The 15,460-nt window shown below is 46.7% G+C and overlaps 5 protein-coding genes across 5 annotated transcripts; 3 read left to right on the top strand and 2 right to left on the bottom strand.

The window, feature by feature from the left end:
* Window positions 1–670: 670 nt before the first annotated feature.
* On the top strand, window positions 671–1,314 carry PGRI_083190 (uncharacterized protein; the record flags this gene model as incomplete). The annotated part of the gene is made up of 3 exons (XM_040796033.1): window positions 671–692; window positions 772–1,055; window positions 1,111–1,314. The coding sequence occupies 3 exons, from the start codon at window positions 671–673 to the stop codon at window positions 1,312–1,314; spliced, it is 510 nt and encodes a 169-aa protein (XP_040650571.1).
* A 906-nt stretch (window positions 1,315–2,220) lies between these two features.
* Window positions 2,221–4,098, top strand: PGRI_083180 (Major facilitator superfamily domain, general substrate transporter; the record flags this gene model as incomplete). Its single annotated transcript, XM_040796032.1, has 5 exons — window positions 2,221–2,442; window positions 2,509–3,177; window positions 3,239–3,638; window positions 3,695–3,795; window positions 3,871–4,098. The coding sequence occupies 5 exons, from the start codon at window positions 2,221–2,223 to the stop codon at window positions 4,096–4,098; spliced, it is 1,620 nt and encodes a 539-aa protein (XP_040650570.1).
* A 2,079-nt stretch (window positions 4,099–6,177) lies between these two features.
* Window positions 6,178–7,256, top strand: PGRI_083170 (glycoside hydrolase family 43 protein; the record flags this gene model as incomplete). The annotated part of the gene is made up of 2 exons (XM_040796031.1): window positions 6,178–6,501; window positions 6,558–7,256. 2 exons carry the CDS (start codon window positions 6,178–6,180, stop codon window positions 7,254–7,256), a joined length of 1,023 nt encoding a protein of 340 aa, XP_040650569.1.
* Window positions 7,257–7,623: 367 nt separating this feature from the next.
* On the bottom strand, window positions 7,624–9,450 carry PGRI_083160 (BCS1 and AAA domain-containing protein; the record flags this gene model as incomplete). The annotated part of the gene is made up of 1 exon (XM_040796030.1): window positions 7,624–9,450. The coding sequence occupies one exon, from the start codon at window positions 9,448–9,450 to the stop codon at window positions 7,624–7,626; it is 1,827 nt and encodes a 608-aa protein (XP_040650568.1).
* A 4,669-nt stretch (window positions 9,451–14,119) lies between these two features.
* Window positions 14,120–15,415, bottom strand: PGRI_083150 (WD40 repeat domain-containing protein; the record flags this gene model as incomplete). Its single annotated transcript, XM_040796029.1, has 1 exon — window positions 14,120–15,415. The coding sequence occupies one exon, from the start codon at window positions 15,413–15,415 to the stop codon at window positions 14,120–14,122; it is 1,296 nt and encodes a 431-aa protein (XP_040650567.1).
* Between the last annotated feature and the right edge of the window lie 45 nt (window positions 15,416–15,460).

Here is a 15,460-nt window from a genome sequence, read left to right as displayed (position 1 = left end):
GAATTTGATGGAAGCCCCGGCTGTGGATATTCGCCAGTTGGCTAACACATTCAGGCATCCGTTGCATAACGAGCAACGACACTAATCTTGACACGAAATCATCAGAGAAATATTGAAAAAACACTAAATACGACTTCTTCGCCCATATTGGCGGGAACGGAAACTTCACGATGAATACTTCGTCCCAAACTCGCGACTTTCCGTTATAAGTCTGAGGGACAAGGTTTCGTTCCTCCGAAGTTCGGGCTAATTGTCTATTGCGATCTACGGAGTTCAATCAGTCTCAAGTTCAACACTATGCTGTTGCCTGTTCCTAGTTGAGATGCGAGAGTTTGTTGGGAACGAAGGAGTGTCACCAAAGCCAAGATGAATAATCATAAAATAATCTTGCCAACTATAAAAATTCAAGTCCAATGTCCTGATCAAGGTATATTTCAACAGCATTCAATACTATTTCGATTATGGCTCCTAAAATAACCTGTTATTTCGACGTTGGCAGTCCATTCAGTTGCATTGCGTTCCATGTCTTGAGGGTTAGTCGAATATTTCAATTAATTCCATGAATTGAAGATTAGCTAATGATTGTCCATAGACATCTCCTATCTTCGCGACATGTGAGATTGACTATGTCCCGATCTCTATAGGACAGCTATTTCAGTCATGCCAAAATATGCCGCCTATTGCAGTGAAGAGTAGGTACCTCTTCCCTATCTCCTCCCCCAACAACGAAGTCCTTCGCTGTATTTGAAATCTGCTAACCCCTCATTGAAGACAAGTTCCAATGGATCAACAAAGAACGTATCTACTGGGCTCGTCGTTTCCAGGTTCCCATGTCTGAGGCGATCCCGAAAGGATTTCCCGCAGCCACTTCCCACGTCCAGCTCGCTTTCTGCCTTTTAGCTAGTAAATTCCCCGAGAAGCTAATTCCCATCGTGGAAAAGATCTCTCGTGGGTTCTGGCAAGAGGGTAATCCAGAGGTGCTCACTGAACCTGGTTTCTCTGCCATTTTTGAGAGCGAGCTTGGCATCGAGAACGCCAAGCAGGTTTTGGATGAGGTATGTTCCCTTAGTGTGGATGATGAGATCTCTTCTTTCTAATAGTGCTTTCCAGTTGAATAATACTGAAGCGAAAGCTATTTTGCTTGAACGCACACAAGCAGCTTTCAATTCGGGTTCCTTCGGTTTACCTTGGTTTGATTGCGTTGACGATCAGGGAGCGAAGGAAAGCTTCTGGGGAGTTGACCATTTAGGACGTCTAGTGGACTTCCTGAAACTAGATGCCAGTCTAGACAAGGCTTTCCGAGTCATGCTCTGACATGTAGGACAATAAATTCAAAATTGGTTTTCGTCGCTATCCACAACTTCACAACGCGTCAGATCGGCGTCACGTCGACTTGCCAGCCACGATTTAATTCCAAATATATAGCCGAAATTTTGTTCGGGCAATTTAGAGACGTATACCATATCGGACTTCTATGTCGCATTCATTCCTACGATTTTAATTCACTTGAATTGTGTGATGAATCCACACACCTTGCCTTGGTATGTGAAACAGTCCATTTCTACCCCTAGGACCTTTTTCCGAGGAAGATTAGTCGATATGTCGGCATCTCGAAGATATTTACTCAATCTGATTATGCTATATATGCAGCCAATGCACCTAGTAGAGGGGTAAAGGTCTTTTCGTTATCTACTTGGTGACGCGATCTCGCTTTGGATGACAACATGTCGTTCAATTAAGGCTCATCCCAGCCAAGCATATTGGCATAACTCGTGTTACACAGTCTCGACGGTCTTCACGAGCAATATCTTGCAATGTATATTAATTCCACTAACAATTATTCAACAATATCTCAAGATCGTAATTTTTATATGTCCGTGCCCAGGGTTCCCCGTGGGGATTCTTGATATGGTGTTGTCTGCAACATGACAGTATCATGCATGGACCCCTTCGCTTAAAGAAAGTCTGGATTTACCCTTGGAACGCTAATTGAGCATATACTAGGCATTCCTCATTAGAGGTGCAAATTTCACCTTTTTAGTGTTGGATTCCGTTGGCTTTTCTCCGCAGCACGACTGCAGAACGGCAGCTAGCGTTGCCCTAATGTATTCTTCTAGCATTGCGCAATGCTCGGCGCAGCGCACGAGTTACAACATATATACTATATAAAAAGACGACTATGCAAGTCAAGAAAGTTATCAATCACACTTGAAATCGACAATGTCGGGCAAAAGCTCCTTGTCGCTTGAATCAAAACAGACATCTGTTACAATAGTTCAAGAAACGTCAGTCCCAACCAAGAACTACAATGGAGCTGGTGGTGTCCTGGCTGAGGGTGGCTCACTAGAGTTCTATGAGCCTATCGCGGAGTACGAAGGGAGACATCGATATGACCCACTCGCCGAGTGGACAGAGAAGGAAGAGAAGCTACTGGTCCGAAGGGTAATCAAGACCACCCCTGGATCCTCATACAGTTGATTAGCCTGCTAACACTCGACGATAATATAGCTCGACTATAGAATCTGTTCTTGGGTCTGTCTAATGTTCTTCGCCCTCCAGCTGGACCGGGGCAATATCGGACAAGCATTGTCTGATGGAATGCTCGATGACCTCGGGTTATCAACTAACAATTATAATTACGGCATGACGATATTCTATCTTTGCTTCTTGTGCGCAGAAGTGCCGTCGCAAATGATTTCGAAAAAGCTCGGCCCCGACGTATGGATTCCCATCCAGATGGTCCTTTGGAGTGTTGTCGGCATTTGCCAGGGTCTAGTCACCGGCGAACAGAGCTTCTATGCGACTCGGGCTCTGCTTGGTCTGATAGAAGGTGGCTTTATTCCTGATGCACTCCTTTACCTGTCCTACTTTTACACGAATAATGAGCTACCTATGCGCGTCGCTTTTTTCTACTGTATGTCCCACACTACCAGTATCATTGCGGCCTTCTTGGCATTTGGGATTCTTCGTATGCGCGACATACGTGGCTGGGAAGGCTGGAGGTGGCTATTTGTTCTTGAGGGGGCGTTGACTCTTGTTATTGGTGTTGTCTCTTGGTTTTACCTGCCTCCGAGTCCGACACAGACTGCAAGCTGGTTTCGAGGGAAAGATGGTTGGTTCTCAGAAAGGGAAGAGGTCATCATGGTCAATCGAGTCCTGCGAGATGATCCAGCAAAGGTGCGTAAAAGGAGGCTTTTGAAACTTACACATAGAAAAACTAACTGTGAACTTAATATAGGGTGGTATGCATAACCGTCAAGGCCTCACACTAAAACTTATGTGGGACGCCCTCATGGACTACGACCTTTGGCCAATGTACCTTATGAGCCTCACGCTACTTATTCCTACCACTCCTGTATCAGCATACATGACCCTCTTCCTGAGGTCACTTGGCTTTGATACATTCCAGGTCAACCTTTTGACCATCCCTGCAACCGCGTTATTCTTGGTCCAACTGGTCTTCTGGTCTTGGGTTTCCGAAAAGATTAATAACCGTATGGGAATTGTGCTATTTTATTCATTCTGGGTTTTCCCTCTTTTGATCGCACTAGAGCTTATGCCAGCAACTGCTAGTCCTTGGAGTTGGTACGCAGTCACAGTGCTAGTTATTGGCTTCCCCTATGTTCATTCCATCAACGGTTAGTACTGATATCCTCTATCAATCGCAGATTTGCTGACAAAGTTGTTCATATAGTCAGCTTAATATCCCGGAACTCCGGTTCTGTGCGCACCCGCACTGTGGGCAGTGCAGTATATAACATGATTACCCAAGCCGGTGCTATCATTTCTTCCAACGTACGTTTTCTAATCTTTTCAATGTATCTTTTGATATTGTGGTTTGGAATTATGACTAATATTTGTCGCTGTTAGATATACCGAACTGATGATCAACCCTACTACCGAAAAGGAAATAAGATCCTTCTTGCAATCGTAGCATGGAACGTTTTCATCACGATTTTCACCAAGTTCTACTATATACGGAGAAACAGAATACGCGAACAGCTTTGGAATGCTATGGACCATGAGCAGAAACATCATTATTTGAGTACAACGAAAGATGAAGGTAACAAGAGATTGGACTTCCGATTTGCCCATTAGCCGGGTTATCGGGCACATTGGATAGGTGGCTACGGTTTTACCTGTCAATTTGATCGAATTATTGCAATGAATATATTATGAAGTGAATGAAAAAGACTTTTTTATATTATGAAGTGCTAGGCTACATGAATATAGAATTTTATCTCTTAATGATATTCGTCGCACCTTCCAAAATTATTGATTTTGCCTCATTGGGCTAGCATTGTACGCAGAAAGGGAAGGAACACCGACCCTAGACAGAACAGTCATCTATACCCGGCTTTCTACTTTCTACTGACACCCTTACCTAAATCAGAAGACATCAGCCTCATATGCATGACATCGTGAAAACCCGGGTGTTGTCACCCTCAGCCCTCTCAGCCGATGCCGATCAAAGAAATTGACGTAGTGCGCCCGGTGACATCATGAGGTGCAAGTGGAAAGTCCACACCGACTGGTCGGCTTTAACCCCCATGCCCAGGTGGACATCTCACCTCCCCATCTCGGCATCAAAATGCGGGGTAAAGAGAAAGAGAAACTCGATTTTGTGTTAATTTTGCTAGGATGTCATTTTTCGATTCGATCTTGATGGTCGCATCCCAAAATGGTAAAATATCAGTCGATCGGACATGGATGCTTTGACCATAACTTTAAGTCGCTATATTATAGTTGCTTATATTTCGGTGTTAGAACACCCATGGATGTAGAGGTCTCATTTTAAGGGGTTTTCTTTGAGTTTTATTTCAAGTTCTATCGATTCCGTGGAATTTCAAACCTACAAGATCAGATCTTACTCTGGTTGGTATAACAATATAACCTTGGCCATGTGCCTGACCACGAGTGCCAGCACATGTGCCTCATGTGATCCCACAGCTTATTCTCTATTTTCCTGACCTATCATCTTGACCTATGTACAATCGGCTAGGGGTAAATTGTCTGAGGTATCATGTCTGGGCTGCATATTTACAAATCAATTTCTTGTGGCTTCTTCTCTATCTTGCTCGCCCTTGCATGTTCAGGTCTTTTATTTTCCTTCAAACTCTTATAGTAAACTCCGTAGGCAAGGTCGTATTACTAAACTTTAGAAGCTTAGACCTTGATCGACAACTATCATCCCAAGTCCGAAATCCCTTGCCGCATCTGGCCCAACTTGGTGATTTGATCCACATTCTATTCCGCAACCGAGCCAACCCTATGTTGTAGCCCCCACATAATATCAACCCCATACAAGATCTTCCGGCCTAATATTTGTCTAAGCGGACTTAATCCGTACAGCACAGCCGAATTGCGGCTTTAATGATAAATCTGGTACTTCGTGCATATGGATTTCATGGCAAATGTAATCATCCCCAATCTCAACAACCATACGGAGTATAGACTAAATCGAGGTGCACATGGCACAGGTCATCTTGCAGTTATCGAAGGATACCCAGTCTGTTTTTAAATCCGAATCTAGACTCGATCAAAACAATGCTCCGAGGACGAATCCATCAATATTCTGTATACTCTTGGCATTCCAGCGAGGGTTTTCAATAAAAAATCCCTTTCCAAGGTTCCTATTAAAGCCTCAGGTTCCTTTCGCTTGATCTTGCCCTATCCTTTTGTTTTTCCCTTTGTTTGTGTAGTCTAGAAATCTAGCCATTCTTAAGTTTGCAAGCCACGAAAACGCCTCCCGTAACCTTTAGCATTAACTACTCCATTACTCCGTAAATACTCTATGTGCATCACAGCCCGATAATTGGACTCCGCACAAAAGCCAACACAACCTCGCGCATTAGCGGGTCGCCCAAATCACTCTTCGCCGAGGCCCGATGCCACCTGATGCATGGCCGTATCAGGTTTGCGGCTGTTAGCCTACTGTCACTTCCTTTCAATCTCTGTTCGCAGTTATCCCCTCGGAGCCAAGCAGACGCCGAGCATGTGGTCTCACTTTCCTTCTCTTGGTACCCTAAATCCAATGCGGACTCTATCCCCCCTCCCTTCGATAATAGCGGTCAAATCTACATATAAGAAGGAGTTACCTCCCCTGCTCTAATAGTCTTTGATCTACATGATCAGCGACTTCATTCTTTCAGCTGTCTTCGACCCCATCATTCCAATATGTGGTCCTCTCTTATCAAATCACCCTCCACATGGGCCCTACTAACCCTACCCCTTCTTCCCGCCGTCCTGGGCACACCTCTGTTTGAGAAGCGAGCAAAGGGTGCCATCCTAGCCCTAAACACCAATTTCCCAGATCCAAGCTTCTTGAAAGCAGCCGATAATAGATGGTACGCATTCGGCACAAACGGAAACGGAAAACGAGTCCAAGTCGCTGTCTCCGACGATTTCAAATCATGGACTCTCCTCGACGTCGAAGCACTCCCCACATTATCAACATGGGAAACTGAAAACGACCACTGGGCTCCAGACGTCGTGATGAGAGTAAGTTGTCTTGGCTTCCGAAATAGGAAACCCAAACAAATCCATAACCCAATTAGGAAAAAAATCTAATCGTCTCCCAGGATGACGGAAAATACGTTATGTATTACTCCGGCGAAGCAAAATCAAACCTCAGACACCACTGTGTCGGCACAGCCATAGCAGACAACCCAACAGGACCATACGTCCCAAGCAACACGCCTTTATCATGTCGTCTCGATCGGGGCGGCTCAATCGACCCAGCAGGCTTCAAAGATAAAGACGGCAGTCGCTACGTCGTTTTCAAAGTCGACGGTAATAGCGTCGGCCACGGTGGTGATTGTAACAACGGCGTCGAGCCGCTTGTATCAACGCCTATCTTGCTGCAAAAGGTTGGCGCGGACGGCGTCACGCCTATCGGCGATGCGGTGCAGATTCTTGATCGGAATACTGCTGATGGTGATGGTCCGCTTGTCGAGGCGCCGAACCTGATTCTCCATGGTGATACGTACTTCTTGTTCTACTCCACTCATTGCTTTACCGACCCTGCTTATGATGTGCGTTGGGCTACGTCGAAGAGTATTACTGGGCCTTATACTAAGACCAATGTTCCGTTGATTAATGCGGCTAATACGGGGCTTATCTCGCCTGGTGGTGGCAATGTTTGCGGTTGTGGAGATCGGATTCTATTCCATGGGTTCTGTACTCAGGAGAGAACTAGTAGGTGTATGTATGTGGCTGATGTGATTCTGGATGGGAACAACGCATCGATTGCTTGAGGGTTTGGTTTTTTGAATTTACTTGTTTCTTTGTACTGCAGATTTGGTTTTGTGTCGGGCTTTCATCAAGTCAGGCCGCGTTTATATATATACCCCGGATTTTGAGGGATTACATTTCTATGATACCAATGGTATACTTTTGCGATTTCAAAATATAAATATTTGCATATTTGTAAAGGGCATTGTATCATGCTCTTCTTTAATTAGGAAATATATGGAGTAGTAGAAATCAGCACCAAAGCACAAACGTACTTGGCATAGCAAAGTTCAAATCAATTTTGTTGAAGTAATAAAGTAGAGTTGTATTATGTAGAGTTAAATTCCGTATATCATATCATCGTATCGTTCTAGGCATGCCCGCATGGTCCTATGCTTTATCCTCATCCTCTGTCTGTGTCTTTGCCTCTCCTTCTACCTCCCCATCTTTGGCACGCTTCTTATCCCGCGCCGTTTGCACCCACTCCGCTGCACCCTCAATGGCTACCTCGGGAGTCTCCTTGTAATTGAGGAGGTATCCCTGAATCTCCGCAGCTGTAAACTCGCCACTCGGAATAATAGCAGCAAACCGAGATGCCAAATCGGAGATGTTGGATCGGAGGGATACTTGAAGCTGCAGGTCTTTTTCCTTTCTCTTGTCCACTTCGCCGTTACTCTTAACGGCCTTGTGGACAATCTCGCCATTTGTCTTGGCGATGTTAGCAATGGTAGTTGGCGGCTTCACCGAGCCATTGCTACCATTCATGTGGATTGTTGGGGCGCTACGGGCCATGTCGTTGTCCATCGTCGCGTAGATTGAGGTAAAGAGCTCCTTGATATCTGCTTCGCTTGTGTAGCCGAAGACAATTTTCATGTCCACACGTCCAGGGCGGAGGAGAGCTGGATCAAGCTTGTCCACGTGATTAGTAGTCATAATGAGGATGCGGCCTTCACTGGCGGCAACACCATCAATCACATTCAGAAGCCCTGAAAGTGTGATTCCGCCTTTCTTGTCTTCCTCTTTGGCGGCTGCACTTTCCGCTTCGGCGGTGCCGGCCTTGGCGGTAGCATCGTCCCTGGGGGTATCTGAAGTAGGTGTAGGTGCAGAAGGTGCAGCAGCCCGGGTCTTTGTAATACCTGCTGAATCGACATCTTCAAGTAGGACAATGCATCGACGGGGTAGTTCCGCGAACAGTGATGACAAACTCTCCTCGTTCAAGGCCGTGGAATTCAGATCAAGTACATAGAGCTTCAATCCAAGGAGTCCGGCCGCTGCAAAGCACAGACTCGTCTTGCCGGTTCCTGGAGGACCGTGTAGAAGGTATCCACGTCGATACGGGATTCCACGGTTGGTATACCAGCGTCGCGTGCGAGGGTGTAGATATTCCTTAATATCATCCAGGAAATCATGTTTCTGTTCTTGGTCAAGAATAACAGTAGAAAGAGGACGCGGTTGTCGGGCCATACACCGATACCAGTTGAAAGACTGGCCGGCGTTAATCCGCGACCCGCGGTAGATTACCGTTCGGTTCTTGTCGCGCTCGACATATGCCTGCTGCGCCTCGGATAGCAGGCTTTTCAAAATCTCCGGGTTCCGACCGAGACACGATAGGAAGATCCGCTCGTTGTTCATTACATACCAGGTACCGCCGTCCCGGTTTACGCGCTCGAGCATGAGAGGACGGTTCTTGTACCAGAAGTAATGGCACCCTTCAGAAGGGGTAAATTGCATCTTCTTGTACTTGTCCCGGGTGGTGACCTTGGCCCAGTACGAATCGAATGATGCGTCTTTCTCGCCGTCGAGAGTATCGCCTTCGTCGTCTTCGTCTCTTGCGAGGTCCTCGTCGTCTGAGTCGCTGTCGCTCCAGTAACTGTTGGTTCTGATGCCTGCGACGAAGCGATTTGTGTTTTTCATATGCGGTTGACGTGAGATCCAGAACATTAAATAATGGAATGTCTCATCGTCCAGACGAATCTCAGCTCTTGATACGAACAACTCATTGAAGTGCGCCCAAATGATAAATAAAGTGTATCGAGCACTTGCGCCAAAGACGGCCAGTCCAACTAGAAGTTGCAGGTATGAGCTGACATCAAAATTGAGGTATGACATCAATATGCGCGACATGAAGCCATAGCCAGGGACTAGGACCTCCAACATGGCCGTGTCCGTCGTGGACAACGGCCCCGTTGTGGTGGGGATGGTTTGGTTGGAAATCATGATCTCCAGATCTGAAGATCTTAAAATGACTTCGATCGGATTTCTGGGGAATGGATAGGAGCAAAGTGAAAACCCCTAAGTTGCAAAACCAAGTGTAGTCGCACCCTTTATAGAAAGCCGAAGAGCCTCATGTGTTGGCCTGTCCCCACTGAGACACATGAACTTTTTCTACAGCTGAGCCTTGAGGTGTGTCTGACACGCCCGGATTCTGCGGGCATTGCCTTGGGGGTTTTGGTGGAATTGATTGGATGGGATGGATTTCGATTCAGCTGTTAGGCTGCCCAAGCGCGTCTGCCTGGGCCTGACTCATTATTCCTGCAGTTGCTGCGGTCACTTCTCGCCACATCGGGAACTTGAATTAGGTAAAAGATGTGAATGGCCGTTGGATCATGACGATCAAATGGTCTAGATTAGATAGGGGAAAGAAAAAAAAAAGAAATCTCTCCCTCGGGGAATCGAACCCCGGTCTCCCGCGCTTATCGGTTTTAATGACAAGCGGAAATCATCACCACTAGACCAAGGAAGATGTGATGGCTGAGTTACTGCTCGGCCACTTGGCTGGTTGATGTGAAGGATTCTACTCTTTGGCTATATAAGGTAAAACACGTAGTCTCATATATCACCTGAACCCTAAATTGAACACAATCCTCTTCAACATTCTCTTACTTGGTCTTCCCAAATGTATTTTAATAGCAACAGCGTGGTTAACTTTGCGGTTATTGCAAAATATATGGATATCTCGCCCCTACGTCTTTGTGGTTTGGATTAACACATCACTTATGTTTGTCAATTCTGACTGAGATCTTTGTTTGATAGATCAGCAGGAGGTATAAAGACCCTGTTTCTCTATGTGCTCAACAAAAATGTTCTTCTTTCTCTTCCCCCTCTTTGCCAGAACCCGGAGGCCTTTGCCCCTTCACTTCATCTCACCTTCATTTCGGCTTCATCTCAGCTTCACCCACCTCTACAAGCCACCAAGATATGTCAACTACGACATGTGCCATACATCCAGAAATCGCCTGCAACATCAGATGTAGCTGAAAATATATTCACTGATGAGAAGATGCATTTTTTGAGGCTTCTTAGCCAGACTATCTCAGTTTGCCAATGCTGGCTTTCGCGTGTCTTACCTCAGCAACAATGAAGCCTACCAATTCAAAGCACGATGGATCGTGTGCGGCAACTTTCCAGACAAGAAAGACGACTCGGTGTTCTATGCTCCGGTCGTTCGAAACACCTTGGTTGAGATCCTCTTCGCCCTTATAGCACAGCGTGGGTCTACGAGTGCCTAAGATTACTCAGAACTCTACACTCGAACCTTCAGACCATAAGAGCTGCTTTTATCAGCACCTACGTGCGATCAGAAAGCTACACTACGATCTACGACTACCCCGGAGAATGCATGTTGATTCCCTCCCAAATTTCCATGTGTGGCCCTTCTTGCTAATAACGTCAGAATGATATAGGCTATATAGCGGATATCCACGGTGAACTAAGACAACTACATCTATATAAAGCTAGTACGGTATAATCAGTGCTACCTTGAAGAACAACAACTTCTGCTGATCTCGACTTGTGACACTTTGAGGAGTCTCTACTCCGCGACTTCCAACCTTTGACAACCTGAAAGTCGGTTTACCTCGTCCAACGGAAGGCAAGAGAAAACACCAGGCATCGGCAGATTGTATCTGTCAAACCATCCATACTTGTCACACAGACTCACACAGTGCTCAAACTTGATTGATTTCCCCGTGGACCTGGAAGACGTCACAGGCTAGAGACATTATTATCACCACTCTGTTGGAGCCGCGCGATGACTAAACAAAATTGTCAATATCCCTCGAAACGCTGAATCACACCAGGCACAATCGATGGCATTAAAGATTGCGCTTTGAGCTGGATATTATGATACAAGAATGCCGACTATTCAATCGCGACCGAGACATGGCACGCTGACCAAAGTAATTGGGTCCAACCCAGCGTCAAACTCAGTGACGAGGGCGTCTAGCTCGCAACCACGTTTATACCGGCAGTTGAACGTGGACGCAAATACCGAATTGACTTTGACCAAACGACCATATCAAAGCAACGCGGACTCCTCAAGGCCGAGACAGCAGAAAGAATTGCTGGTGGGCCTTGGAGTCTGTTTTCAGCGCAAAACACAGCTCTACGGGGCCTTGCCAGTCCGCTTGCCGTCATAGCTGCTCAGTAAGCGGAGGGCAGAGTACGAGGCAAAGAGCACTGATCCTCTGCCTACGATGCAAATGGGTGGAAAAGTGGGATCAATTGCAGTGTGTAGAAATCTTACGAAGGTTCAACGGGCACACCCCAAGGCATCAATCAATTCTCGTTGTCTTGTTGACAATGAATCTCACTTTACGCGAGGTTGGACACTATTTTATGATATGGCTGGGCAATGGCCGTCAATCCGCAATTTTCATCCGACTTTGAAAAGTTGAGGATCATGAAGGTGTCCAAACAACTTCGCATCGCTACGACTTGGGCTACGAACACCACTTATGCGCTGCAAACAAGTTCGTACAATGAATGGTGCTCCATCCGGAGGACCTTCAAGTACCTGCCTGGTATGCCGTTGCACTACCATTGACAAGGACGGCAGTCTTCTCATACCACCGGTGATGGTCCGACTCTCTGATGCAAGCCTTTTCCTAATCATGGCTTGCGACAACCCCCTAATCGCCAGCGCAATGTGAAATGGCCGGCATACTTTTACACAGAAGGCGACATCTAACCAGATAGATGGCCCATGGGTCACCCAGTCCCCTTTAGCCACTTGGTTTGCTTGATGCAGGCAGTTATTACCACTCCGCTAAGCTAAGAGTATGGCAAGCCCTAACAGCTGATGCACGCCCTGGGACAACCTCTTTTCTACAATCGCCGTCGGAACCCGCTCGGGCGTTTGCTTGTTGCGTGGAGAAATCTGGACTCGATAGTCTAGTCTCTCTCCTTCTTTCTTTCTTTTCTCATGCTTAGAATTTCCGTTGAATGCACTATTCTTCCATCAAAGACTTGGCTGGCAACGATACCTCTGCGAAATGTTCAGGTCGTATCAAGCAGGAGAGTTGAGCATTTCCTCTTATTGACTCGTGGTCCGCGTAGGCCCAGGAAGTGTAACGCTGAAAGCTCTGGGGAAGATATTGATGATCCATTCATCTCCCCACGTCGGCTAGGTAGGCCGGTCGGCGTCGAGTGAGGTGAAATCCACCTGACCGACGGTGGCAACCGCCGCTCCCTGTAGAGTGGGCCGCTTAGCATACAAGTTAGGCTTACCCCTTACCTAGAAGGTCCATCCAGTGATTAGCGTACAACACCTGGAGCCAACGCCCACGCCGGACCCATTTGACAGGGAGTTACCAAACTCGCGTCCGACGGTCGACAAACGCTTCCCAGAGGACACTGATCGTCACGACGTAGCAGTTATACTCGATTCCAGAGTGCGGTACCTCGGTAGGCACAGGACTTCCCGCAAGGAATACCTCATCCAGTGAGAAGGCGAACCCAGAGAACAAGCTCAATGGGTAAAGGAGACCGACGCTATCGGTACGGAACAGAAAATCGCGGAGTTTGAAGCACGCCGCCAGGCTCAGCTTCGCGACGACTAAACCTTTTCTAACTTTTGCCCATAACGGACGCACCTCTCACTTATCTCTTACTTTACCCCATTGTACCCCACGACTTCTTTTACTTTCCAACTCTCATCCTCAAGTTTTAACCATGCCGACCAAGAGACCTACTCCCCATCGACCCTCCACAGCACGTCATGGAATTCCGGAATGATGACGACAGTATAGACTACGAGGTGCAACATCTCCAGGCGATGAACATCAATGCGGACATGCTACTAGATGTATCGCTGAAAGCTCTGGGGAAGATAATGATGATCCATTCATCTACCTCCTCCTTCCCCCTCTGTGAAGGATATTATACTCGCTGTCATAGATATCGTTATCGCTAGTACAGATATATTGAGGAGGCTGGAGGACGCCCCAAATGTTCTAGGGTTATTATTTTAGCCAAAAGAGCTACAAGACCTCTTCCAGTAGCTCTAGACTCTTCAGCGCTAATGGACTAACAAGTCTTCCAATATTAAATCTTTACTTAATCCTCCATTTCTTTCTTGATGTAGAATAGTGAGTAAAAATAGCAAGTTTCTTATCCTAGAGATTACTATATGTTAGATCTTCTAACGTTCTAAAAGCGTGATAGTATATAATAGATCTACCTATAAGACGTACAATAATACAAGTATCGTAGCCTAACTTAATATTTGCCCGAAGTCTTTACTCTACGTACTAATACAGCTAGGTCAAAAAGCAAGGGATCAAAAGGCTGGAGAAGCAAGCGGCGTTGGCATCCACCATTAAAAGGAAGGATATGCATGAAATTTTTCGCGAATGGCCTTAAAATGAATGATAGAGTACTCTATTAAGCTTAGTAATGTCTAGGACCCCTCACCTTTCGCCTACATAGGCGCCTCTTACGGCGACTGGTACGACTCGAAGTCCACAGAGGGGGCAATCTAGTTCTTTACCAGGGCCCCGATGTTATAGTATTGGAACCAAAATAAAGTGACAATCCCGTGGAAACAGATGTGCTAAGAGACGGCAGCACTGTTGAGTGGTCTTCAAATATTTCCACCTGCGTACAATTAAAGGGTCACATCCCAGAGCCTGACCTTTCCACTGTAATGTCCAGATGCCGCCAATTTACCATCGGGGGAGAATGCCATGGATTGGACCTCATCACAACTACCCTGAAGGGTTTTGCGTATAGAGCCCGCAGTGATATCCCAAATTTTCAATGTCTTACCATCAGAGCCAGATGCCACTAACTTGCCATCTGGTAAGAATGCCACGGAAATTACCCAGCGAGAATCGCCCTCGTCGGTTTTGTGTATAGCACCGGTGTCAAGATTCCAGAGCCGGACTGTCTGGTAATTAGCACCCGTGGTAGTATCCCAGAGCTTGACGGTCTCGTCATTAGATCCAGATGCCACGCATTTCCCATCAGGTGAGAATGCCACGCAGGTAATGTCCCTAGCGTGACCCTCTAGAGTCTTGCGTATATCACCCGTGGTAGCATCCCAGAGGTTGACTGTCCAGTCATTGGATCCAGATGCCGCTAATTTTCCATCGGGTGAGAATGCCACGCAGGTGACGGCACCAGAATGACCCCTACCCCTACTGTTTATAGGGCCAGCCATAGCACCCCAGACTTCAACTACCCGGCCACTAGCACCTGTGGTAATATACCACAGTTTGACTGTCCAGTCTGTAGATCCAGATAGCACCGTTTTGCCATCGGGCGAGAAAGCCACGCAGGTGACTTCCCTAGAATGAACCCCAATCATCTTCTGCTTAGAAGCCATGGCGACATTCTCAACAATGACCGTTTGGCCATGACATCCAAATGCCACCCATTTAGCATTGGGTGAGAATGCCACGGAAGTCACCCATGTAGGATAGCCCTTCAGTGTTTTGTGCATAGCGCCCGTGGTAGTATTCCAGATTTTGACTGCCCCATTGGCAGCTGCACAAACCACCAATTTACTATCCGGCGAGAATGCCGCGGAAGTCACCCAGATATGATGACCCTCAAGAATGCGAGAAAGTCTCATCATCCCGACAGGTGCAGTAGTCTTGTGTTGCACTAGCTTAGGCTTTGCAGTCTTGTTGTTAGAAGGCTGGAGAGGCGATGTCCGTAGTTTCTCTGTTTTGCTCGAAATGAAAGCCGTGAATGCCTCAAGAGACCTCACAGTGTCCCACGACGCAGGACTTTCTGACATTGAGTCAAGCGCTGATGTAGTATGTGCCTCAGCCAGTGCAGCCTTGTTGTTAAAAGGCTGGAGAGGTGGTGTCTCCAGTTTCTTTATTCTCTTCAAAGTGGGAGTCTCGAATTCCTTTGGAGACTTGGCAGTGTTCCATGACGCAGAGCTTTCCATCATTGGGTCAAACGCTGATGTATTATGTGCGTCTTTAGGCATAAGTGT

This window comes from Penicillium griseofulvum, assembly GCF_001561935.1.
Source record: "Penicillium griseofulvum strain PG3 chromosome Unknown contig_10, whole genome shotgun sequence".
NCBI lineage: Eukaryota > Fungi > Ascomycota > Eurotiomycetes > Eurotiales > Aspergillaceae > Penicillium > Penicillium griseofulvum.
The sequence above is the reverse complement of the archived record's forward strand: the minus strand, read 5'-3'. Positions and strand labels throughout refer to the sequence as shown.